Source organism: Chelonia mydas, chromosome 13 (assembly GCF_015237465.2).
Source record: "Chelonia mydas isolate rCheMyd1 chromosome 13, rCheMyd1.pri.v2, whole genome shotgun sequence".
NCBI classification, from domain to species: domain Eukaryota; kingdom Metazoa; phylum Chordata; order Testudines; family Cheloniidae; genus Chelonia; species Chelonia mydas.
The window spans coordinates 982,348-1,005,133 of record NC_051253.2 but is presented as its reverse complement, the minus strand read 5'-3'; the positions used below and the strand labels follow the sequence as shown (position 1 = coordinate 1,005,133).

Below are 22,786 nucleotides of genomic sequence, written 5' to 3'. Positions count from 1 at the left end.
CCCCTGGGGGGACCTCACATCCCCCCACCTGCTTCCTGCAGGACTCCTCCCGGGGTGCCTGGGCTGGGGTCTCTGGCCAGAGGGGCCCCTGCCCACTCCACTCCCCATATCAGAACCAGCTAGAATCCAGGCTCCAGCAGGTTCAAACCTTTGACCCTTTTAATGAGGCTTCAGTACTATACACAGCGTTTACAGATGGGGGAAAGGCTCTTTCCAGCCATGTGAGAGGTGAGTCCACAGCCCACCAGCCCCGGGGCACGGCCACAAGGGAGCTGGTCTCGGGGAGCAGTGAACTGTACAAAGCGAGCGCTTCGCGGGGCAGGGGAGACCAGGTGCTCTGGCTGGAGGCTGCTCCCAGAGTGGGCTTGGCTTTGCTGTGCGGTGATGGAGCAGGGCTGGAAGCAGGGTCTGGCTCGCAGGAATGTCCATCCTTTACTGCACACCTTCCATCATCTTCAGGAACTCTGCAGGCGCAAGCAGCCAGACACCTGGTCAGTGCTGGGGGGCCTGGGGAGTGGGTGCTGGGAGCTCAGGGGCTGGGTTGGGGATGGGGAGGGTGCACCATGCCCGTATTGCAGCACAACGCTCACTGGCGCTGGGCTATCAGGGTACCCTGGCCCCCACACCCAGCTGTGGCCCTTCTGTACCGGGGGGCATCCCGCAGCTCAGTGGAGAGGCTGGGAAGGTGGAGCGCTTGGGGCTTAGGAGAGCTCTGAGCACAGATCCGCTGGGCTCAAGGTGGGCTGGGGAAGGGAGGAGCCCAGCCAAGGGTGGGGGCATGAGAGCTGCCCTGGCAGCTCCACAAAGCCTGGGTCAGGGAGCCCTGGGCCTCACCATCAAAGTCGATGCGTCCGTCATTGTTTTTGTCCCCATCTTTCATGAGCTCCTCAATCTCCTCCTCAGTCACGGACTCGCCAGAGGATCGGAAGATCTCGGCCAGCTCCTCGGCATCGATGTACCCGTCCGTGTTCCTGTGGGGCAGGGCATGCAGCTCTGAGCAGGGCTGGCCGGGCAGGCGGAGAGCAGGGGCTGCCGGAGACTCTGGGCCCCCGGCCTGGCCCCTGCTCTAGCAGCCGACCCACTTGGTGCAGCCAGCGCAGGAGGCCTGAGGCTCCGGTGGAACTTGGGGCAGAGACGGGCATGCCCTGGGCTGAGAGGGAGGCAGCAGCGCTAGTCAGGGCTCAGGGGTCTGTGGCCACGCGTGAGGCAGCCTGGTCAATGGCCACTGGGCCAGGGACCTTCCTGCAGCCTGCGGGGGCAGTGGGACTCGGAAGAGTTCGGCAGTGCTGTGACCCCCCCACGCTGAGCTGGTCACTGCAGGTCCCCACCCCCAGCCGCGCGGGGGGAGACGCGCGTCCGCCGAGCCAGGCCGGTGGAGCTGACTCACCTGTCGAAGACGCGGAAGCACTCTGCCAGCTCCTCCTCCGACTTGCCCTTGGCATCCTCCTTCATCTGGCGCACCATCATGACCAGGAACTCTTCGAAGTCGATGGTGCCGCTGCCTGCGGGAAGAAGCCGCCCTGAGGTCAGGAACCGCCAGCCCCGGCCCCCTCCCCAGGGATTGTTCCGAGAGGAAGACGCTGCTCACCATCTTCATCCACCTCCTCAATGATGGCATCCAGCTCCTCCTTGGTGGGAGTCTGCCCCAGCATGCGCATGACGGTGCCCAGCTCCTTGGTGCTGATGTCCCCGCCGCCATCCGCGTCAAACATGTCGAAGGCGGCCTTGAACTCTGCAGGACAGGCCCGAGTTAGCAGGGAGCTTGCCCAGCTCCCAGCAGCTGAGAATGATCCTCAGCTCTGCCCAGTGCTCGGCTCTGGGCCCCTGGCATCCCCCGGGTACCAAGGGGTGGGCAGAGCCATGGAGACAGCCCAGTGCCCTCCCAGGCTTGGGAGTAGGATGTGCTGGTCAGGTCTATCGCCCTCTTCCCTTCCCAGGAGAGGGCAGGTCCTGCAGGCAGGTCCCCCTTCTGCGTCACCCTGGGCCAGCAGCTCGTGTCCTTTCCCCTCTCTGCGGGGAGCTCTGACAGCCCCTCCTGCCCAGTGCCCAGAGGGGCTCGGTTACACTCACCCGCAATCATTTCCTCGCTGAGGAAGGACCGCGCTTCCGCCTGCTGGTCCGTCGTCTGCAAGGCAAACAGAACAGCTGCACACCCAGAGCCCCAGCCCAGGCCCTGCTGCCTCTTCTCTCAGCAGGCGGGGGGAGCTGCCGGGTCTGTCCCCTCTCTGCAGCAGGGTGCAGCCGAGGCGGGTCCCTGAGCCACACAGACCCAGACCCCCAGGCTGAGCACTGCCACCCCACCCCCAGCACAGCCCCAGCACCTGAGCTCAGAGCCATGCAATTCTGGACTCAGCCGCACGTCCCAGAGCCCTGCCACCCAGGCCACTGCCCACCGTGGTCCATGGGCATCCCATGGCCTGGGTGCCGGGCGTGTGCCAGGAAAAGGCAGACGTGAGCGTGTTACATGGGATTTACACAGACCTGTCAGCTGTGCACTGTCCTGGGCGGTCCCCAGCCAACCCCTGCAGGGCTGCCAAGCATCCTGTGAGCTCTGCGGCTGGCCCCGAGATCCTGCAGGCCACGGGGAGGGGCCTGCGTGAACAGGCCACTCACGGCCAGTTGCTGCTGCTGGAACCCAGCTCCCTCCCTGCCATGACCTGCCCCCAGGCTCAGCTCCAGGGGCAGCTCCCCCACTCCCCACAATCCTCTGCCCCCCCCAACTCCTCTCCCTCTCTGGTCATTGGGATTGGGGGGAGCAGCCTCGCTGCTGGGCATTAGCCTGAGCGCCCGGCTCCCAGCTCTGCTGGCTGCCTGGTCACTAGCCTAGCCCAGGCTGCTCCATCGATACTTGCAACGGGACCTGCGGGCTGGGGGTTCCCAGCCCTGGACGTGCGCGGCTATTCTTAGCAGAGACTCGGCTCCCTTTTAGGGGACCAGCGGGACGCCAGGCCCACGCACCTGTTGGGAATCGGATTGAGTTACTCCTTGAGGCCAGGCCCAGGCAGCTGGCGGGAGCTTGCAGGCCTGCAGACGGGTGTCTTATGACCCAGAGCTCAGCTTACTGGCCAGCCTGCTGTGCTCAGCGCTGCTCCTGAATCCCAGCCAGACCTCTGCTTCCTTGGAGTCGAAATGCAGCCTCCTGCCCCCAGTGCAGCACTACCCCACCCCCAAGGGATGGGATGCTAGGACGGGGCTGCCTCAGGGCTTCCTCTCCCAGCTGAGTGAGATGGGAGCAGCCCCTGCCCATTCCTCACCCAGCCCTCTGGGCCCCTTAGTAACCGTGCCCTGTTCCACACCCCTGGGTCGGCACCGTTTGGGGGGGAGGGGGCGGGACAGTATGGGACGAAATTCTGCAAATCGCAACATCATCACCTTGTTTTCCCAAATGCCCCAACACCCCCCACCCGCAGGGACCTTGTCCCTGCAGCCCCGATCCACCTTGATCTCATACAACCAGCCCAGCCGACTTCCCCCCGCTAAAGCTCTGATCAGGAGCCGCCCTGTGCGCAGCGCTCTCGCCCGCGTGCATGTTCCCGTAGGCAGTGGCTCCTCCTGGAGCATAATCTCTGCCCTGCAGGACCTGACCGTCCCATGGCTCCTGTGCCAGCCTCTCCAACGGGCACACGCCTGAGCTGCCCATCTCCCAGCAGGGGAACGCGCCTCCACCACGCACAGGTGCCCCCACCCTCCAGCCCGGCTGCAGCTCCCCGACGCCAGACTCTGCCAGCACAAGCCCAGGCCGCGCCATCTGCTGCCAGGCTGTTCCCGCGCAGGGTCTTACCATGTTGACTGGTCGCCCTGCAGCGCCCACAGACCAGAGTCACCGCAGCCTGCAACACACAGACCCCAGGAGCTTCCCCTCCACCCCTGGCCCCCCAATTTGTACTGTCCTCGACCAACATCCTGCCTCCCAGCACCACGCCATTGGGTGTCACCGGGTGCGGCTCTTGCAGCAGCCTATCAGCTGCCTCCCGTTAGCCCTCGCCCCCTGATTGGTGCCCGGGCCATTTTACCTAATTTAGCAAAAGCTTTATTGGCCGAGCAGTGGGGATTAAGAGCAGGTCAGGGAGCCGGCGAGGAATTCGGCGCCTCCAGGGGGCAGGACACTGGAGACACGGCTCCTCCCGGCTGAGCACCTGCCGTGGGCTGGCCCAGGAGGGAGAGGGTCCCAGCTAGAGCCAGCTGGCTCCCCGGGAAGAGCCAAGGAAGAGCCCACGGCTGCCCGAGAAAAGGGGGCCTGAGGGGGAGAACGACCTTTTGCCTTCAGCGCAGCAAAGAGGGTGACTTCCATATGGGCCCCCAGGCTGGGGAGGGCAGGGGAGTGAGGCCAGGGGGCAGGGGCAGGGCAGGTAGAATGGGGGAAGGAGGATGGATAGGACAGGTGCCTGCTCCCTGTCCCAGGCCGAGAACATCTCCTGCTTTTGTGCTATAAGCTGAGGAATCCCTGTGAGCTCCAGGCCCCCCAAGTGGTGGAAGCAGCCGTGCCACACGCTCTGACCCTGACCCCGCCCAGCCTTCAGCCCCCCATCCTTTCCCAGGTGCCACTGTCCCATGGCTGGCTCATCTCCCAGCCCAGCCGGGCCATGCAGCTTGGCGTATTTATCCCTTTTTCCAGATGATGTGGGGTCTCTGCCAGCCAATGTCTACAGCTATTTGCGGGGGCAGGGTTTATTCCTTGTTTCTAGCTCCCTCACCCCCCCAGTTCTCAGATGTCCCTGCGTCGTCCTGTCTTTCCCCCACTCCAGTGCTCCCTCTACCCCATGGCTCCCTTCCCTGCATTCCTGTAACTGGCCCCTCAGGCGGGGGCCAGAGCCCATCCTGACTGTCCTCCAAACATCTCACCCCAAGATGCCTCCAGTCGCAGAGCGCAAGGAGCAGCAGGAACCTCCTAGCTCTGCACCTGGGGAGTGGAACACCCTGCACTGAGAAGCCTGACATGGCAAAAGAGGGGATGGGACCAGCTCGGCTCCAAGAGGCCCCGGCATGGTGGCCGAAGGGCCTGGCATGACATCTGTCTAGCACTGGGTACTGCGGGAGCATGAGCCGTGCCTGAAGGCGCTGTCACAGCACCATGGATGGACACACCTGGGGAGTGCCAGCAAAGTGCCCAGGGCTCTGTCCAAGGAGGGGAGGAGGATGCCATGGGACTACAGGATCCTTGGCTTGCTTCTGGCCTTGCCAAGCCCATCCACTCCACAGCTGAGCCTGGGAGCTGGGCACAGCCCTTGTGAGAAGAGCCAGGCCTGGATTTTCTCTTCCACCCAGCAAACAGCATCTTCCCCATCCTTTCTCTGGGAGCGGGCAGCAGCACAGGCCAGAGGGGAGGGCAGGAGCACGTCTCCCCATGCCACTCCATATACAGGCTTGCTGTGGGAGTGGAGCAGACACTAGGAGGCTGAAGGAGAGGCTGGGAGCCCCGGCTAGGTAGCCTTGTCCTGCACAGCGGCTCAGATTCCTGGTGCCCTCTGGAGCTCTCCTGTTGTCACTCTCTTGTTTACATGGGGATCCGGTTTCCCACCCATCTAGGGAAGGGTGCTGTCCTTGGGAACACAGCAATAGCAAAAGAAGTGGAACCCCAGTCCCCTCCAACCCTGAGGGCCCACGGGAATGGCCAGGGCCAGGAATGGCTGCTTGGAGCCCAGACTGCCCCAGCCAGGCCATTCCAGACCCTGGAGTTGGTGCCATGTTTACAGCCATGGCTGAGAGCAGAGGGGGCACAAAGGGTCCGTGCTGGCCACTGGCTGAGGGGATGATCCAGGGGCACTGCAAGGCTGGGAACTGGCACAGTCAGTGCCCAGGTGTGTGACGCTTTGGGCATCAACAAGTGTGCTACTCTGGAAGCAGGGTCATCAGCGAGAGTCCATCCCCATTCCCTCTGTTCCCGCTCCCCATCCCCCCTTTGCATGCATAAAGCCCTGGGGAAGGGCCCAGAGCTTCCCCCAAATTCCTGTTGTGTCCCTGATGTAAATCAACCTGCGTCTGACATGGATCCCTGCTGGGTTAGTGGAACCGGGGGCCCGTTTGCACTGTCTCATTGCCTAGGGCCCCGCCCTGCTCAGGGCAGAGACAGGCACGGCCTCTGTGGGAGGGAAAGCAGTGGTTCTCGGGCTTTAGGGTAGATGCTGCCCCAGGGCTGAGCCTCCTCCAGCCCTGGATGGCAGCTGAAGGGTGGCGGCCCATGGCCCGAGGAGGCAGGAGTGGGGACAGGGCCCGGGGGCACACTGGGCCCAGCTCCGAGGGAGGAGTCCGACTGATGGGAGCAGCTGAGCTGGGCTCCGTCTGATATTAATAGACATTCCTAAGAAAACCTGCCGAGGAGGGAGTGGGTGCATCTCTCTAAATAAGGAAGGGAAGCAGCTGGATCCAGGCTGGGGCTGGGAAGGATGCCCAGGCTGTGGCTGACTTCCCAGTTTGGAGAGTCGCAGAGCCCTGGGGAGCCAGCAGCTTCTCACCCATGACAGGGACAGGCCTGCGGGCCCCAGGAACGGGGCTGTGAGCGTGAGTGTGTCTCTGTACCGTGGCCCCAGGACAGTATGTCTGCCAGACCCCTGGCACTTGCCCTCATTCTGCCAGCTGCTCGTGTCAACTACTGAAACACTCATGACCCTGTGGGGAGCGCATGGGGGAAGGGGGGGTCCCCCTCAGGCTCAGGCTGAGCCCCCTGGTGTGTGGGGCTCCCTGAGGGTCTCTTGGATGCACTCGTGCACTGGGCAGTTTTTAGATAAACCCACCCTGGGCGGATACAGACCAGCTGGGCTGGATCTGATTCCCTGCTGGGCACTCAGAGATACTTTGATCCGGGTTAGAAATGTGTGTAGAGAGCCCCTGGGGCTGGATCCAGATCCTGGGCATGGGGCATAGAATCCTGCTAGACCGAGTTAGAATCCGGACTGGGCACTCCACACACTGGGTTCGATCTGAATTGACTCTGGATTGGCTGGATGGTTGGGGGCGGGGGGGGGCAGAAGGCTGTTGCGGTTGGGTGCTCTGCGCACGGGGGTCCGGGACACCCAGTGGGAGACAGGGATGGATCCGGATTGGTCGGGTGCCGTTGTGTGGCTCAGGATTAACTCCGGATTGGGCGGCGGAGGCGGATCCAGATGAGGCGCCGTGCACAGAGGGAGCCCGCTCGGGATCAGCCGGCTCCGGGCTGGGCAGGATCCGGGTTCCCGGGCGGAGGCGGAGCTGCGGCGGGGAGGATCCAAGGAGGAGCCGCGGCTGAGCGGCCATCGCAGCCCGGACCGCGGCCCCGGTGAGCAGCTCGGGGGCCGGGAGCGGCTACGGGATAGTGCGGCCCGGCCCGGCCCCCACTGACCCCCCAGCTCCCGCGGGCGGCCCGGCCCCCACTGACCCCCAGCTTCCCCCCCCTTGATGCTCCATTAACCCCCTGGCTGCCTCTGCCCCCTCCCCTTTGGCCCCCCGCTCCCTCCATGGGGTACCGAGCTCGCTGCCCCGCAGCCTGGCAGCTCCTGGCTGGTGCAAGGCAGACAGAGGGAGCAGCGACCCTGGGGCTGGGGCCGGCTCTGTGCCGGAGGGAGCGTCTGTGTCCTGGGGGGCGCGGGGCCCTGGGGCCTCATTTCCCTGCAGGTTTGTAGCGAAAACCACAAAGCACTTGGAGCACCTGATTGGGAAGCTCCTGCCTGCACCTGTCGCCCTCCCGAACCCTGGCCTCAGCCTTGACCCCAATCCCGCCCCCCCTCCACCCCCCACTGCTCAGCCTGTGCCCCCCTCCTCTGGGGTCTCCCTGGACTGTGGCAGGTACAGAGTTGCCCCCGCCGCCATCTCTGACTGCTGGCCACGGTCTCACCTCTCCCTGCCCCACCCCTGGGTGCAAGCGCCTTCTCACACGCAGGCCCGGTGCATTGCCCCCCTTCCTGACCAGCCTCTCCTCCTGCAGCTGCTGAGCCGAGCCCCATGGCCTCCCGCCTCCTGCACCGGCTGCGGCATGCCCTGGCTGGAGAGGGCGAGGGTGACCGGGAGGGACAGGGCGGAGGCGGCTCAGAGGCGGAGGAATTCCCAGAGAGCTCCGAACTGGAGGACGATACGGACGGGCTGTCCACGCGGCTCAGCGGCACCCTGAGCTTCACCAGTAATGAGGAGGAGGAGGAGGAGGAGAATGAGGAGGATGCCGCTAGCCGGGAGCTGGGGCTGCCCAAGAACCCCGGAGCCATGGAGAATGGAGGCAGGTGCCAGGGTCCCCTAGTTACTCGGGTCTGGGATGGGGGTGCTGGCCCAGCCAAGACCCTTTTCTGCTGGGGTGGGGATGGAGGCTCTGTTATTCCAGTAGCGCTGGCGAGGCCCAGCCACGGGCCCCTCGTGCTAGGTGCTGTATAAACCCAGAACAAAGGCAGCCCCAAGGAGTGTCCAGTCTGAGTGCATGAGGAGACAACAGCTGCCAGGGGAGCACGAGGAACCAGCGAGGCCACACCGGCCAGCCCGATGGACGGTGGGCTCGGCCAGCCCGATGGACGGTGGGCTCGGCCAGCCCGCCGTCAGGTTGGTTGTAGGCCCCACAGCGTGTGCCTGGGAAGGCAGCATGGGAGAATGTGGGCTGGCATGAGGGGCCAGTGCCAATGGACTGCCCACGCCTGCGCCCAACAGGGAGCCCTGCACTCCCCAGGCCTCTCTCTGCAGGAGGGGGCCCCGGGCCACTGGGGGCAAGCCCTCCCCCTCCCCCTCCCTTTACCAGGGTGGCTGGCCTGCGGGGTGAGTGCTTGGCTTGTCTCCGGTGCAGATCAGAGCCCCACTCCAGCTGAGCACCTGGGTAGTAACCTACTGACACGCCAGCTCCACGACTTCTGGAGGAGATCGCGCAGCAGCCTGGCTCCCCAGCGCCTGCTCTTTGAGGTCACCAGCGCCAGCGTTGTCAGTGAGCGCTCCTCCAAATACGTGGTGAGTGACACTGGCCGGGGGGGCCAGGCTGGGATTCTGGAGGGGGTGACGGGGTACAGGCTGCCCAATCCTGTGGGTGCTGGATGCCCCCCGCTCCTCCCACCCAAGCACGCCACTCATGAGAAGTGCTTGGGTCCCAAGACCCTTGGGAGTGTGCTGTCCCCGTTGGACGGAGAGGGAGGGCAAGGCGACCGGGGGGGCTGGAGCTGATTCTTGTCTCTGTCTCTCCCTGTGCTGCTCGGATGGCGCTGGCGGCTCAGACGAGCCTCAGGTAACTATTGCTGCTGTTACCCAGCCTGCTCCCCTCCCCCTGCTCCCGCCAGCCCTTCCCTGCCCCAGGCAGAGCCCCCAGCAGGTCTCTGCTGCCTGTCCCCTTCCCCAGCGCGTGCACCCAGGTGCGATCGGTTGGCTGCGCCGCCGTCCCCAGCGTTCCCCCCTGCGTGCTGAGTCTGGGGCAGGCGGAGCCTGTGCACCCAGCTGCTTCTCGCTCACGGCCCTGCTCTCCCACAGCTCTACACCGTCTACCTGATCCGCTCCGGACAGTTTGACAAGGCCCCGGCCGCCATTGCCCGGCGCTACTCGGACTTCGAGAGACTGAACCGGCGCCTGCGCCACCGGTTTGGCTGCGACATGGCAGGCGTCTCCTTCCCCAGGAAGAGGCTCCGCAAGAACTTCACAGCAGAAACCATCGCCAAGCGGAGCCGGGCCTTTGAGCAGTTCCTGTCCCACCTGCACTCCATCACCGAGATCCGCCGCTCCTCCGACTTCCTGGAGTTCTTCTTCCTGCACGACCTGCAGGCAGCACAGCGCCTCACCTGCAGCGGCATGTACCGCGAGGCCCTGGCCACCTGGAGCAACGCCTACCGGCTCCAGGACAAGCTGGGCGTCTGCAGCTCGGGCCGCTTCCTCCTCACGCTGGCTGGCCTGGTGGTTTGCCACCAGGAGCTGGACGAGCTGAGCGAGGCTCATCGCTACTGCGAGCAGGCTCTGCAGCTCCTGGAGGCCCAAGACAGCCACCCCTTGCTGGAGCCCTTCCTTCAGGCGCATGTCCACCTGTCCTGGAAGGTGGGGAAAGACAAGCGCCAGTCGGAGGCCAGGCTGCAGGGGCTGCAAGGAACTGGGCTGGCTCTCCAGCAGCAGCCCACCCTGAAGGAGTTCTTGATCAAGGAGGCTCTGGACTGAGTGCCCAGGCCCCCAGCACTGGGGCTGGGCGGGGACCGAGCAGCGTGGGTCTCGAGGAAGGAGGCTGCTTTGTTCATTGGGACTGGAAGAGCAGCAGCGGCTGTAGGTCAGGGATGGGGTGTGTCTTGAGCCTAGGCCTAGAGTGGTAGAGGGGGAGCTGCAGGTCAGGCTAAATGTGCAGTGGCAGGGATTTGTCTGTACGGTGCAGGGGGGAGAGCGGGACACTGGCAGAGGGGTGGGGCGGGGCCCTGGACTGGCCCAGCACCTGCCTGTCCTAGGACCTGTTCCCTTGGAAATGTGCTTCTCCAAGTATGCGAAATGGTCCGTCCCCCGGTGCTGGGCGTGCAACCTCCCTGGTGCCAGGTCGACTCCTGGCTCCCTTAGGGGAGGGAGCTGCTGCTGGGCCATATTGATACAGCACTAAAGGGATTCGCTGGTGCCAGGCAGAGTCTGGGGCTCTCCTTGGGAACTTTTAACAATACTTGAAGACTTGGTAGGAAAAGGGGCCGAAACTCCCCAGAGTGGGTTCAGATTAGCCCTCCCCTGGCCCCATTGCAAGGAGACAGCTCTCCAGCCTTTCAGCAACAACCCTAGGGGCCAGGGCAGCAGCAGGGGTGGGAGGACAGATCCCCAGGACCCACCGTGCCTTGTGCTTTGGCTGAGATGTGAAGACAGTCAGTCCTCCTCCTCCTCCTCCTCTGCCTCTACCAGGCCTTACTGTGCTAGGCTACTGCTGGAGTGGCTGAGACTCCCCTGGGGCCTCTCAAAGCCTGCCCAGCCTGCAGGGAGAGCGAAAGCAGGGGCTGCAGCTGAGCCACTGGGGCTGGGGAGGAGAACTGAGAAAGGGAAGCTGCAAGGGCTCTGCAGCAGCTTTCTTCCCTGGCCCAGCCAGAGATGCCCTGCAGCCTGAGCTCCAGCCCCTTGCTCTCCTCATACCTCCTCTGGGTCCCTGCCCCTCCTCCAAGCCCCCGGGGGCTCCCTTCTGAGTAGGTCATAGCTCCAGCAGGGTGCTACTCCAGAGCAGATGTCTAAATGCCATGGAGGGACTGAGTCTGGGTGGGCCATGGAGGCTTTATTAGAGGGAGGCGGGGGACAGTGTCTGACAGGCCGCTCTAATCAACAGTCAATAAAACGGATATTCCCACGGCTGCTGTGACTGCGTGGTCCCTTCGGTGCAGCCCTGGGCGGTTGCAGACTGGGCTGAGGCTTCCAGCAGCACGGAGCTCGTGCTGGCTTGAGGCTTCTCTCCACTCCTGCCCCAGATCTTGGTCATGCCCATCTTGGTGTGGGGGCCCAGCACTGCCAGCTGCCCAGCCTGCACCCCCAGAGCAGGGGTGGATGTGGCTGCTGCTGACTTGTCCAGCTACAGTTTGCTCTCAGCTGGGCTCTGCGTCACCCTGATGACTCCTTCCTGCGCGCAGGTGACAGCCAGGAGTCCATCCCTGCGCCAGAGCCGCCCATGCACCAGCCCTCGGCACCCACCTGCCCGGGAGAGAGAGCATCCATTACCCTGTGGCCAAGCGGCTCCCCAGCACCTGCAGCAGGGGGAGGACTTACCGGCCCAGGGGCTCTCGCACTCGTACAGCATCCAGTGGTCAGCGCGGAAGGGGGCGTGGAACCACATGGAGTGGTCGAGGGACACCATGAACTTGACAGGATGCTGCCGGTGCGGGAGCAGAGCTGTGCCCAGGAAGGCGTAGTCGGAGATGTAGGCAGCCACGCAGCAGTGCAGCTTCATATCACACTCCCCTGCCAAGCAACCAGAACCCAGCCTCAGAGTTCAGAGATGAGCCCTGACGTGCCATGCTCGTCCTCGCGGAGCGGCTGCCTTGGGGAAACGTCTGTGGAGCTGCTGAGGGTTCAGCTCGCCTGAGGGGTGTGGGCCAGGCCCCTCCCATGCTGCACTATACCTGGCCACTGAGCTGATGAACACAGTGAATGAGCCAGCAGCTGCAAAAGGCGAGTCCCTGCTGCGCCCGAACTGTTGGCCTATCCTGGGTTAGGGAGGCAGTGGGGCTGTGCACGCAGGCCATCACAGGCATGGGAGCAAGAGGTGGGAGATCACCGGCAGCTCCCCCTGCCCAGAACACGGACTCAGCAGTGAGGCTTGACACAGCCTTGACCGGGCCTGCCCCTTCATTCCAGGTGTGGGCGGTCAGGCTCAGCAAGGCAGATCCAAGTGTGGAGGGGCTTAGTGTGCGTGAGTGGGGGGATCCAGGTGTGGGTGGCTCAGTGGGGGACCTGGATGCACGGAGGCTTGTCGCAGGGTTTTGAATGCAATGGCAATCGGACTCTGCAGGGGAGTCCAGGTGAAGGTAGTTGGGGCTCAGCAAGGGGGTCTGGATGTGGGGGGGGTAGAGCTCAGCAGGGGGGTTGGTGTGGGAGGAGCAGTGGGGGATCCAGGTGCAACTGGTTGGGGCTTAGTGGGGTGGGAATCTGGGTTGCTCGTCGGGGTGGTCCAGGGGGAGTGGGGCTCATCAGGGTGCGGGGGTACTGAGTGCAGGTGGGTGAGGCTCAGCGGGAGGGTCCGGGTATGAGGATGTCTGGATGCACGGGTGTTGGGCAGATGGGGGAGCAGCTCCCTGTACAGGGATCCCTCCCCCTGTAGCTAAGGAGCGACAGGTGCAGGAAGCAGAGGGGGGAATTTGCAGAGCTTCCTGTACCTGCGGAAGAAATCTGGGAATGGGTCTGACCTGGCCCCGGATGCCGTGCAGGGAAAGAGGAAGTCCCATCCTCCCCAGCCAGGACTAGCAGCTGAGCCAGGCGCAGGGTAGGCGCCACCAGCCGGGTCTTCCCTAGTCTCACCCTCTGCCCCACAGTGATTTACCTGGGCACTTGAAACATACTGCTGTGGGAGTCACGTGACTGCTCTTTTGGCTTCCCTTTGCTTCCCCATCAGAAAGTCATTTTTCTGCAGGGAAGCAAAGAAATCTGCAGGGGACATAAATACTGCACATGCGCAGTGGTGCAGAATTCCCCCAGCAGTCAGCTTCTCTGTAAAGCTCCAGACCTACATCCTGGCTGTGTGGCCACAGGGCCTCAGGCCTCTGCCAAGGGGCACTTCTCTGGCCACCCCAAGGTAGCGGCAGTTACCAATTGCATTGCAGCACTTGGCCCTTAGGATGAAATCCAGTGTCATTATCCCCACGTTACAAAGGGGGACACTGGCAAGTGTTGACTAAAACTTGCTCACGGCCACAGAATGAGTCCATGGCAGAGCTGGGTACAGGCCGCAGGAGTTCTTGGCTGCCATTCCCTGCTCACCTACTAGGCAGCAGAGTCTTTCTGGGAGCCTGGAGGAAGTAAGGGGATGCCCTGGGGGTGCACGCCGAAAGCAGGTACTTAGTCCTTGACACAGGACTTACCAATGTAGCCTCGTGCCCGAACCCAGAGCAGCTGCTTGGGCTCCTGAGACAGCTGGCAGAACGTCTTCGACGGGCTCACAGGCTTGATCTCAACTGGTACCTCCTGGGCCAGGATCTTGTTGAGTCCCAGCCTGTATTTCTCCACCAAATTGGGATCCCTTTAGACAACGAACACAGTGACACTAGTGCTAGATTTCCAGCAAGAGCTGCTGTAGTGACGTCAGGGCTACAAGGGCAGCCCACTAGCCAAGTTGATTTGGTGGGGAATCCCCACGTCGGCTGCGGTAGTGTCCGCTCACAGCCCCAGGATGGAGGTGCTCTGGCAGAGCTCTCAGGGAGCTTCCCATTGCCAGACAATCACACGGTCACTCTCCTCTGCTGAAGCTGGACCCCTCTCTCGGGAGGTGGGTTTCCTCCCTCTGGGCTGACTCTGCTTAGCAAGCTGTGAGAGCTGCCTCTCCCCAACCGTTCCCCAGCCCACGCAAATGAGGGCAGAAGCTGCTGCCCTGCTTCCTCTCCGTTCACTCACTGCAGGTATTTCTGAATTAGCTCTTCTTGAGACAGCAGCTCCTCGGGGGGTGGCACAGTGGGCATGGTGAACTGGTGCTGCACGGGGCTCTCCTGGGTCTGCTGGAAGGAGGCCTGGCAGATGAGGATTGGCTTCCCATGCTGAATGGCCTTCACTGAGCGAACAGAGAAGCTGTTCCCTGTGCGTGTGCGCTCCACCTGGTATAGAACCGGCACCGTAGGATCCCCTGGAACAGGGAAAGGCTGTGTGACATAGAGCAACATCTCACTCCTGGCTACCCAAGGGCAGCGCCGAGCACCTGAGCGCTAACAGCTGCTGTTCGAAGGGGATAACATTTACAGAAGAAGGGACCCTCTGCCTGGCCCCCATCATCTGCATTAAGATCAGGACTGGAATCCAGAGCTGCCTTGGAAGCTACCAAGATACCTCCTTGGGTGAGTTTCCTACCCAAGGATCCCTCAGTGAGGAGCAGTTTCCTAAGGCATTCCCATGAGGACTCTTTGCTGCTGCCAATGTCTGCTTCAGGCTCACAGTCCCTGGAGGGGACTGGCTTTGCTGGGTGACTAACACACAGAGCAGTGCACTAATTCCCACCACCCCTGAGCTCAGGCACTTTACCCATTTTACAGCTGTATAAAACAAGGCAGAGGAGTGATCTGCAATATGAAATCCCAAACCCACCACAGGTAGGTGCTGTTCCTCCAGCCAGTAAAGGCCCCAGACCTGGGTGACTCTGAAGAGCATGTATCATACCTCAGCTTACTCTGCATGTACTGGCAAGAGAAGCTTCCTCACTTTACCCCAGCAACAGCTGGGCACTGCACCCAGATCGGAACACCCAGGGGGCTCCACCAGCTCCTACTACTGACCTCAACATCCTCCCCCACCACACTGCAGTGACTCCAGGTGAAGTGTTGCCTGGAGCATCCTTGGCAGATTAGCCAGGCAACCTTTTATTGTATGTAAGTTCGTATACAGCGCTTGTCACCGCAGCATCGGAGCACCTTCCAGTCCTTCATTAAGTGACATGACTATTATGTCATGTGGTAATAGTTCTCTCATCCTCTGACCCCCAGGGGAGAGGTGTCTTGTTTCTGCAGCTACATACAGTAACTCCTCGCTTAACGTTGTAGTTATGTTCCTGAAAAATGCTACTTTAAGCAAAACGATGTTAAGCAAGTCCAATTTCCCCATAAGAATTAATGTAAATAGGGGGGTTAGGTTCCAGGGAATTTTTTTTCTCCAGACAAAATAAATAAATGTATATACACACACACACACACAGAGTATAAGTTTTAAATAAACAATTGAACACTGTACACAGCAATGATGATTGTGAAGCTTGGTTGAGGTGGTGAAGTCAGAGAGTGGGGGGATATTTCCCAGGGAATGCCTTACTGCTAAATGATGAACTAGCATTCAGCTGAGCCCTCAGGGTTAACACGTTGTTAACGTATCCTCACACCCTACAAGGCAGCACGAATGGAGGGAAGAAGCACAAATGGAGGGAAGAGACACAATAGATGCATAGCAGTGGCTGCAAACATTCCCTGCGGAAACTGAACAGTGATGAAGAACCCATGCTATCCCACTGCAGCACACCACTCCCTCCACTTTCCGACATGCCGGGGGGGAGGGGATTGTGTGTGTGTCTGTGTGTGAGAGAGAGAGACGTGCATTGCCCCTTTAAGTATGCTGACTGCACTGTAAGTACACTGCCTTTTTAAGCAGATCAGCAAATTGACAAGCAGCTTCTGCCAGCAAGCTCCCTCCCTTTTGAGCCCTGTCATGTGTCATCTCTGTGGAGATGGGGGGTAGGAGTGGGGGGAGAGGAGCAGCAGCAAGGAGACACCCTGACATCAGCACCCCCCCACCCCAGGCTGCACGCCAAGCAGGAGGCTGGGGAGCAGCACAGGGCAGTGGGGGGAGGGACGGCTGAACAGGGAACCCAGGGGGGCTGATGGGGGCTGCCGGCCCACCCCGGTTCCAAGTCCCCGGCCCCAGCGCCAAGGGGCTGCTCTTCCTGCGAGCAGTGGACAAAGCAGCCGGCTGCCAAACGACGTTATAGGGGAGCCTTGTGCGACTTTAAACGAGCCGCGTTCCCTCATAGGTCAGCGACGCCGAAGCACCGTTAACCGGGAGGAGCCGCGGCGTTCCGGGCCAGGCAGGTCGCTCTCTGGGCCAGGGCAGCGCGGCCAAGGTCCAGGAAATGCCCCGTGCACTTGGACCGGCGCCAGCCCCCGGCCGGAGCGCTCCGGCTTCCCGGCGCCGCCTTTACCTGCTCGCACAAAGTAGCAGTGCAGGGAGTGGGCGTGGACGTCCTCGCTCACCGCCTTGGCGGCCGCCACCAGAGCCTGGCCCACGATCTGCCCGCCGAAGAGCCGCCGCGTGGCGGGGACCCAGTAGTGCCGCCCTCTGCGGGGACAGGAACGGGCCGAGATCAGCCCCGGGACACCGCCCCGTGGCGCTTCCCGCCGGCGGGGGACCGGGCGGAGCGGCTCTCCGGTCCGCGCTCGCTGGCCGGCCGCTTCCCGGCCGCGCGGGGGGGGCAGGGGGCCCCGGGGCAGGGGGGCGCGGGGGGGGCAGGGCTGCCGCCGGCCCTGCCCCGGCGCGATTCCCCGCTCTCCGGCGGCGGCGGGGGGAGGGGGGCTCGGGGGGGGGGCAGGGCTGCCGCCGGCCCTGCCCCGGCGCGATTCCCCGCTCTCCGGCGGCGGCGGGGTTCGGGGGGGGGGGGGGCGCGGAGGCCGCGCGCGCGCCAGGGGCCCCGGGGAGCGGCGCCGCCGGCACCTGAACAGGTCCAGGTCCAGGGGCTCCAGGCTGAGGACGCTGGTGACCAGGACGCTGCGCAGGTCGCCGGGGGGCGCCGGCTGCCCCGCCTCGGGCCGGTCCCCGCTCCCGGGAGACTCGGCTCCAGCCCCCGCCGCTGGAACCCGGAAGCCGCCGGCGCTCGTGGGGGCCGCCATCTTCTTTAGTCACGTGACGCGAAGTCTACCCAGAAACGACCTCCAAAGGCGGGCTGCTATAGGCGTTAACACGAGTGCACCCGCTGATTGGCTGTAGGAGCTGCCCATCATCCTGTACATCCGGTAACTTCTTGAAGAAGCGGGAAGTACCCGCCCAATATATGGGGGCGGGACGTGCGATCTTATTGGACTGCTCAATTGTCAGTCACTTGTCACGTGATCCCCAAGTTCTGTGTTGCTTGGTGAGGCTGCTGTCAATCTGGCATCATAGCCGCTGATTGGCCAATTCGCTGAGGAGGGCGGTGGCTGTGGCTGGGTTAATATGAGCTGAGCTGGCTCACGTACCGTCTCCATCTTCATCAGCAGCTGTAGAGGCAGGTGGGGCTCGGTCCCCGCCCCCGGGTGAGCCCCAGCGCAGGGAGAGGGGCTCTTCTGCCTGCCCAGGCCCAGGCCCAGGCAGTGCTGGGGGCTGGGCTCATTGCAGGCAAGGGGGAGCCGGGCTGGGAGAACCCAGCTGGGGCCTGGGGCGGCGCCCAGCGGAGGGGCTGCCGGGCTGGCATGGCGAGCAGAGAGGGTTAAGCTCAGGTGCGGCCCGGGGGCTGGGGAGAAGTCCAGGAATCCGAGAAGGGTTACAGAGGCCCTGGCTCTGAGGCACGCGGGACGTTGCCCGCAGGAGACGCTGAGGTGTGTGGCATGCTGTGCAGCAAAGCTGGAGCTCTTCTAGCACCGTCGTATTCCAGCCCTAAACTTAGGGCGAGGCTCAGAGCGCCTAGGCGTGGTGACAGGGCACATGCAGGGGACTGAATAGCCATGGAAGTTGGCTCATGCTTTAGAAACTACGATGACTTCAAGGAGTGTTTCAACACTTACAAGAAAGAGAACAAGTGTCACTATGGCTTAAAGAACTGTGTCTCTGTCCGCTTTTACAACCGGAAACATGGGACCAGCATCCGCGATGACATCACGTAAGGCTCTCTGTGCTCTAGGGGTGGGAGGGAAGGGGACCTCAGGCACTTATGAAAATACTCTCCTGCTTCCTGAGGTAAGACCAAGATCCTTCCTGACCCACCTGTGGTCATTAAAGATCCTCTGGCCTTCTACCAGGGGTAGAATATTAACCTTAGTGTCCGGCCAAGTCCCAGCACGGGGTCAGTCTGTGCTGCCTAACTAAATAGCTTCTGCAGTCTACATTGGAAATGGGGTTCTTTTTCACTTTTTGTCTGAAACTGCCATGCAGTGTTACCATATGTAGTTAAATAGCTGCCTTGGTCCATCCCAGAGGTGGGTGTGCTTCACTGGGGAAGAAGTGGGTCCTTTGAGAAGTGTTTTGGGACAATAACAATACCCAATTCTTCTCTGCACTTATTAGTAGATCTCAACATGCTTTACAAAGGAGGTCAATGTGACTATCACTGTTTTATAGAATGGGAAACTGAGGCACTGATCAAGGAGATGTCATGCCCAAGGGTCACCCAGCAGGCTAGTGACAGAACGAAAAATGGAACCCAGGTCTCCTGAGTCCTAGTCTGGTGCTCTATCCACTAGGCATAAGAGTTATTTGTACCTGTTTGAAGTGATCAGTTGTGGCTGTGTCACATCGTCCTTAAAAATCATGGGCCAGATTTTCAAATTTGTGTGTGCTTAAGTTAAATGCAAATACCAGTATGCAGGCACTCATTGGGTATCTGCCATACTTGCCAGTTTCAAACTCTCATCCTGTTTTGAGTCAACATTAATTTCACACCTTCACCTTTTACTAATGTCTTTTTGGCTAGTACCTATCTCCTCCCATAATATACTCTCTCACTTTCCCCTTAATTCCTCTGGTAGTATTCTCTCATTTTGCGTTTTTTGTTGTTCATAGTTCTTTCCCTGCTGCCTGAACTGATTGTTTGTTGGTTTGAGGGCATGCTCACCCCCTCTCCCTCCCCTGCCTGCCTTTCATTTCCAGGACAGCCTTTTTAATCTTGATCGGTGAGCTGATGACTTGTGAGACCATACAGGCTAACTTCTATTTCTTGCAATTTTCTTTTTCCAAGGAACTGTCTGTTGTGTGCCTTAATTAGTGTCGATTAGCATTCCCCAGTCATCTTCACACTAATGGGTTTTAGTATTGCCTTCCATTGCACCTTACTTAAGGTCTGATTATACAGATCTTACTTACGTGAGCAGCCCTATTGAAGTAATGGGCCCAATTTGCCGCCTTTATAAGTTAGTGGAATCACTCATGTGAGTAAAAGGCTGAACGATCAGACTCCAGTTTCTTAATTCCTCCAAACTTGCGTTCTTGAAACATAAATTCCTGATGCATGATAGGAAATGCTTCGTTACTATGTTGAACTAAAGTAACTTGTCATCTGCTCCTCTTGATGCAGAAGACAGCTGTAGGAGTGATTTGGGCTGCAAAGGAATATAATAAGAGCAAATAAAACTTCCTGAAGTGATCGTGTCAGTGATATGCTTTGACCTTGCCACCTCCGAGGACTGGGAGTGTCTGAGACCAATTGCAGAGGATTCGTCAGAGATGGAGATTTCAGTCTAACCTAAGACAGTGATCAAACATTATAAGTATCACTTTAGTCTCTTCTTTCTTGACCTGTATGTGGAACACTAGCCATATTCAGTGAAATCTTTTCATCCTAACATCTCCTATTATGATGGTATGTGCTTGTCATGCAGTCCTTGGCTACGGTGTTGGCATGTCAGAGAGGGAGATGGCTCTGCACCAGTACTGTTTGGTCAGACTACGTTCTGTTCCATTGCTAACTGTCTCTCCACTTCCCCAGGTTCATCCAGGTGAAGTTTGGCTGTGTCCGGACGCGGGAATACAGTAAGAAGAGGAAACCACAACCCAGCTTGTGCCCAGCTTTTTTTGTCCTGCAGTATAACGAGGAAATAGATCGGCTGGTGATTACTGAACTGAACAGTAATCACATCCATGTAGACCCGGGGGGAACTTCCTTGGCCCGTACTAGCTCTTCTCTAGTGATGAGAACCACAACCAAAATTGCAGGTTGCATGGCAGATGGCAGTCCTGCAACAAAACTGCGTAGACAACAATCAAGAGAGGCAGAAGCCACTGTAACAATCAGTGAGGAGTGTGTGATGGCTGACATGACTTTGAATGGGTCACCTGCTCCACTTAGCAAGGTTGCTATGCAACCTGAGGCAGTGAAGGAAAGTGTCTCAACTTCAGCTTTAGTCAGAATTGCAGAGGTCATGAAAAACTTCCTGAGGGTGGACATGGGCTCATTGGCCTCTATTAGCGTGGGCAGCAACCAGGACCTAGACAGACTGAACTTCCAGACCAGCAAGATGAGGAGCCTGTTTGTCAAATTTCCTGAGAGCCTTTTGCTGCACAGGGTGCAGAGTGAGAGAGGGCATGTGCTTTATGCCTTCCTTGTGGAGAGTAAGGACCGAGTAGGGAAGATGGTGCACTTTGCTGTCCTGAAGGAGGACACCGGTGAGAATGTAAGCAAAATGCTGACTGTCTTCAAAGAGTTCAATCCCGAGTGGCAGAAGGTCAAGGTGGTCTTTGTGGACATGTCTTTCCTTCACAAAGCCACCATGCAGGAGCTCTTCCCCTCAACCCAGGTGCTTCTCTCTGTCTACCACACTGTCAGATTCCTTGAGAAGAAAGTAAAGGAAACAGTGGCCACTGTTTCCTTCAAGCATAAACTGAAGTTGGCTTTGAGGGAGGTGGTTTTTTCCACCTCAAATGCAAATCTAGACATCTTGTCTCAGCTGGTAAAGCGCTTGGTGGACAAAGAGTTGTACAACTATCTTCAGGCCAACTGGTTCTCCTGTGAGATGCTGTGGTACATGCATGCAAAGAAGGGCCTTCATTCCTGCAGCACCTATGTAGACAGTCTGGATCTCATCACTCATAAAATATCCAGTCTCTTCAACAAGCAGTTGTCCCTGGAGACCAGCATCCTTCACTTTGTTGAATATGCCGACTGCTTCAATACCAAAGGTCTGGAAAACCTGAACCAGGGTTTCTCAAGTGTTGAAGAAGAGAATCAAAGCAAACGTGTGGAAAAGCCGAAGGTGCGTACCCGTGCCTCCATGAAACGTACCCCTGTTGCTGCCTCACAGCCCCAAAACAAATGTCCTGAACCGCCCAACCAACTTGCCAAACAGAAACCTGCAAATACCCCAGGCGCCATGCTGGCAGCAATCCGAGAGAGTTGCACAGACCTAGGCTACCAGCTGTGTCTGAATGAGTGGGAGGTGGTGCAGAAGTCAACTCAGCTCATTAATGTCCTGAAAGACAATATTGTGGTTCAGCTGCTAGAAGACACACACCAGGTCAGCAAAGACTGCAAGAACTGCAGCTGTTACTTCCACTGCCGGTACCAGCTCCCCTGCAGGCACATCCTGTCTGTGCTGCATGCCAACAAGAAGGCTGTGGAGGAAGCTATGGTATGCAAGCGTTGGCAGAAGAAGTACCAGCACCTTTCAGTCTTGGGAGATAACCTCCTAGATGATATTGGGCCCTCAATGGGTAGCCAACCAGCAGCAGAAGAAGAAAGATATGACAAAATCCAGTCCCTCAGCAAGGAGCTTGCTAATCTCCTGATGCAGTGTGATGGGGAAGAGCTAGAGGAGCGCAGCTCCACACTCAAAATGATTGTGGATATCTGGGCTAAATCCTCAGAGCCAGTGGAGGCTGGGAAATGCTCTACCTTCAGAAATGTGGGGGATTTGCCATTTCTTTGGGTAAAGCAGGAGGAAATAGAAATGGAGGATGCAGGTTGCAACCTCTGAGAGATCACTGACAGGTACCAACATGTTCCTGATTTGAAATGCCAGACGTTCTCGATTCAAACTTGGAGATTCAACAAGCTGTTAGTGGGAGCTGATGGTTTAATCCTCTCCCAGCCTCTTATGGTTCTCTCCCCATTCCCAGTCCCAGGAGACTCAGGTTAACTGTTAACTTCCAAGACTGTTGAAGATCTCAGTAATAAACTTGAGACTTTCCTGTGTGCTTGTGTGTCTTCTCGGACTAGCCATGTTGTGGGTTTCGTTTTGGTTTGGTTTTTCTGGTAAGAGATTATAGGTGGTTAGAAGATGGCAATTCCTACTTGCCAAGTACATGCTAGGTGTCTGTGTAAGAACCTCAGGGCTGCTGAAGTCAAGCCAGTAATGCTCCCTGTGCGATGGTCTCCTTAGCCCAGTCATCTGCCACAGAGGCCTGAAAACTAAGCTGAACCTGATATAGAGGGCCTTACACTCAAAACCTGGTTATAGTGATTAAATTGAATAAGTTTCCTAACTCACTACTTTGGTTTCTGAAAACTAATTCTTGGTTTTTAAATTTTGGGGTGAACTTGTTCTCATTCCTTGCTGGGTAAGGCTTCAAAAAAAAAAAAGTACTTGGCTTTGAACAGGCAGAGATGCAAGTCCAGCTGCCTTCCTCCCTACATCCTCTGCTGTGCACTATTTCAGGGCTGTGCCCTGCTCTCCTCTAAATAGCAGCTGGAAGAAAGTGCAATAATGCGTTTATGGTTTGTATGTTGCTGTTTGTGCTGAGACCACTGCAAGCAGTGGTCAGTTCGCTGCTGTGTATTTAGACCAAATTAATTGTTAAAATATGGTTCTGACTTTGTTTTGTCATTAAATTTGTTTTCCATTTTGTCTTGGGCCATAGCCTGTCCTTCATGCTTGGCTTAAAATGTTTCTTTGCTTTTAGTCCCATAGTGGTTTCTAACCAAAAGCATGTAAAGTAGTGCTGAGGCAGCTATCATCTCCAGTCTTTGAACTTCAGCCCTATAAACATGAAATATGTGCCTTCCTCGATTGCATTCAATGTGGTAGTGTCCTAAGGGGAAGTGGCTTGGGAGCTCTGGGTG

General features: G+C 59.2%; 4 protein-coding genes across 8 annotated transcripts; 2 read left to right on the top strand and 2 right to left on the bottom strand.

The window, feature by feature from the left end:
• Positions 1-87: 87 nt before the first annotated feature.
• Positions 88-3,867, bottom strand: TNNC2 (troponin C2, fast skeletal type). Of its 4 annotated transcripts, none has more exons than XM_027829964.3 (6): positions 3,782-3,867; positions 2,071-2,125; positions 1,589-1,732; positions 1,388-1,502; positions 835-971; positions 88-464 (listed from the first exon to the last, which is right to left on the bottom strand). In XM_027829964.3, the coding sequence occupies exons 1-6, from the start codon at positions 3,782-3,784 to the stop codon at positions 433-435; spliced, it is 486 nt and encodes a 161-aa protein (XP_027685765.2). In that variant the 5' UTR covers positions 3,785-3,867; the 3' UTR covers positions 88-432. The 4 variants fall into 4 exon arrangements, with proteins under 4 accessions (XP_027685765.2, XP_037771417.1, XP_037771418.1 ...); XM_037915489.2 differs by lacking the exon at positions 3,782-3,867 and adding an exon at positions 2,959-3,018 and having other exon boundaries at positions 89-464; XM_037915490.2 differs by lacking the exon at positions 3,782-3,867 and adding an exon at positions 2,482-2,538 and having other exon boundaries at positions 89-464.
• A 3,172-nt stretch (positions 3,868-7,039) lies between these two features.
• Positions 7,040-10,656, top strand: SNX21 (sorting nexin family member 21). Its single transcript, XM_037915494.2, has 4 exons — positions 7,040-7,252; positions 7,898-8,182; positions 8,735-8,892; positions 9,403-10,656. Exons 2-4 carry the CDS (start codon positions 7,915-7,917, stop codon positions 10,072-10,074), a joined length of 1,098 nt encoding a protein of 365 aa, XP_037771422.1. The 5' UTR covers positions 7,040-7,252; positions 7,898-7,914; the 3' UTR covers positions 10,075-10,656.
• A 475-nt stretch (positions 10,657-11,131) lies between these two features.
• On the bottom strand, positions 11,132-17,036 carry ACOT8 (acyl-CoA thioesterase 8). Of its 2 annotated transcripts, XM_037915495.2 has the most exons (6): positions 16,756-17,036; positions 16,247-16,383; positions 13,969-14,194; positions 13,440-13,597; positions 11,632-11,823; positions 11,132-11,556 (listed from the first exon to the last, which is right to left on the bottom strand). In XM_037915495.2, the coding sequence occupies exons 1-6, from the start codon at positions 16,929-16,931 to the stop codon at positions 11,438-11,440; spliced, it is 1,008 nt and encodes a 335-aa protein (XP_037771423.1). In that variant the 5' UTR covers positions 16,932-17,036; the 3' UTR covers positions 11,132-11,437. The 2 variants fall into 2 exon arrangements, with proteins under 2 accessions (XP_037771423.1, XP_037771424.1); XM_037915496.2 differs by lacking the exon at positions 11,632-11,823 and having other exon boundaries at positions 16,756-16,959.
• On the top strand, positions 17,013-22,571 carry ZSWIM3 (zinc finger SWIM-type containing 3). Its single transcript, XM_007067754.4, has 2 exons — positions 17,013-17,896; positions 19,718-22,571. Exons 1-2 carry the CDS (start codon positions 17,742-17,744, stop codon positions 21,699-21,701), a joined length of 2,139 nt encoding a protein of 712 aa, XP_007067816.3. The 5' UTR covers positions 17,013-17,741; the 3' UTR covers positions 21,702-22,571.
• The last annotated feature ends 215 nt before the right edge of the window (positions 22,572-22,786 follow it).

Excerpts from the sequence above, each read along its gene's own strand:
- TNNC2 (XM_027829964.3), bottom strand. Across the intron at positions 1,733-2,070 it reads CAGCGAGGAAATGATTGCGG|AGTTCAAGGCCGCCTTCGAC; the intron begins GTGAGTGTAACC and ends CCTGTCCTGCAG. Across the intron at positions 465-834 it reads CGGACGCATCGACTTTGATG|AGTTCCTGAAGATGATGGAA; the intron begins GTGAGGCCCAGG and ends TTGCGCCTGCAG.
- SNX21 (XM_037915494.2), top strand. The coding sequence starts at position 7,915 with ATGGCCTCCCGCCTCCTGCACCGGCTGCGGCATGCCCTGGCTGGAGAG. Across the intron at positions 8,183-8,734 it reads CGGAGCCATGGAGAATGGAG|ATCAGAGCCCCACTCCAGCT; the intron begins GCAGGTGCCAGG and ends TCTCCGGTGCAG. Across the intron at positions 8,893-9,402 it reads AGCGCTCCTCCAAATACGTG|CTCTACACCGTCTACCTGAT; the intron begins GTGAGTGACACT and ends GCTCTCCCACAG.
- ACOT8 (XM_037915495.2), bottom strand. The coding sequence starts at position 16,931 with ATGGCGGCCCCCACGAGCGCCGGCGGCTTCCGGGTTCCAGCGGCGGGG. Across the intron at positions 16,384-16,755 it reads CTGGACCTGGACCTGTTCAG|AGGGCGGCACTACTGGGTCC; the intron begins GTGCCGGCGGCG and ends CTGTCCCCGCAG. Across the intron at positions 11,557-11,631 it reads GTGCGAGAGCCCCTGGGCCG|GTGGGTGCCGAGGGCTGGTG; the intron begins GTAAGTCCTCCC and ends TCTCCCGGGCAG.
- ZSWIM3 (XM_007067754.4), top strand. The coding sequence starts at position 17,742 with ATGGAAGTTGGCTCATGCTTTAGAAACTACGATGACTTCAAGGAGTGT. Across the intron at positions 17,897-19,717 it reads AGCATCCGCGATGACATCAC|GTTCATCCAGGTGAAGTTTG; the intron begins GTAAGGCTCTCT and ends CCACTTCCCCAG.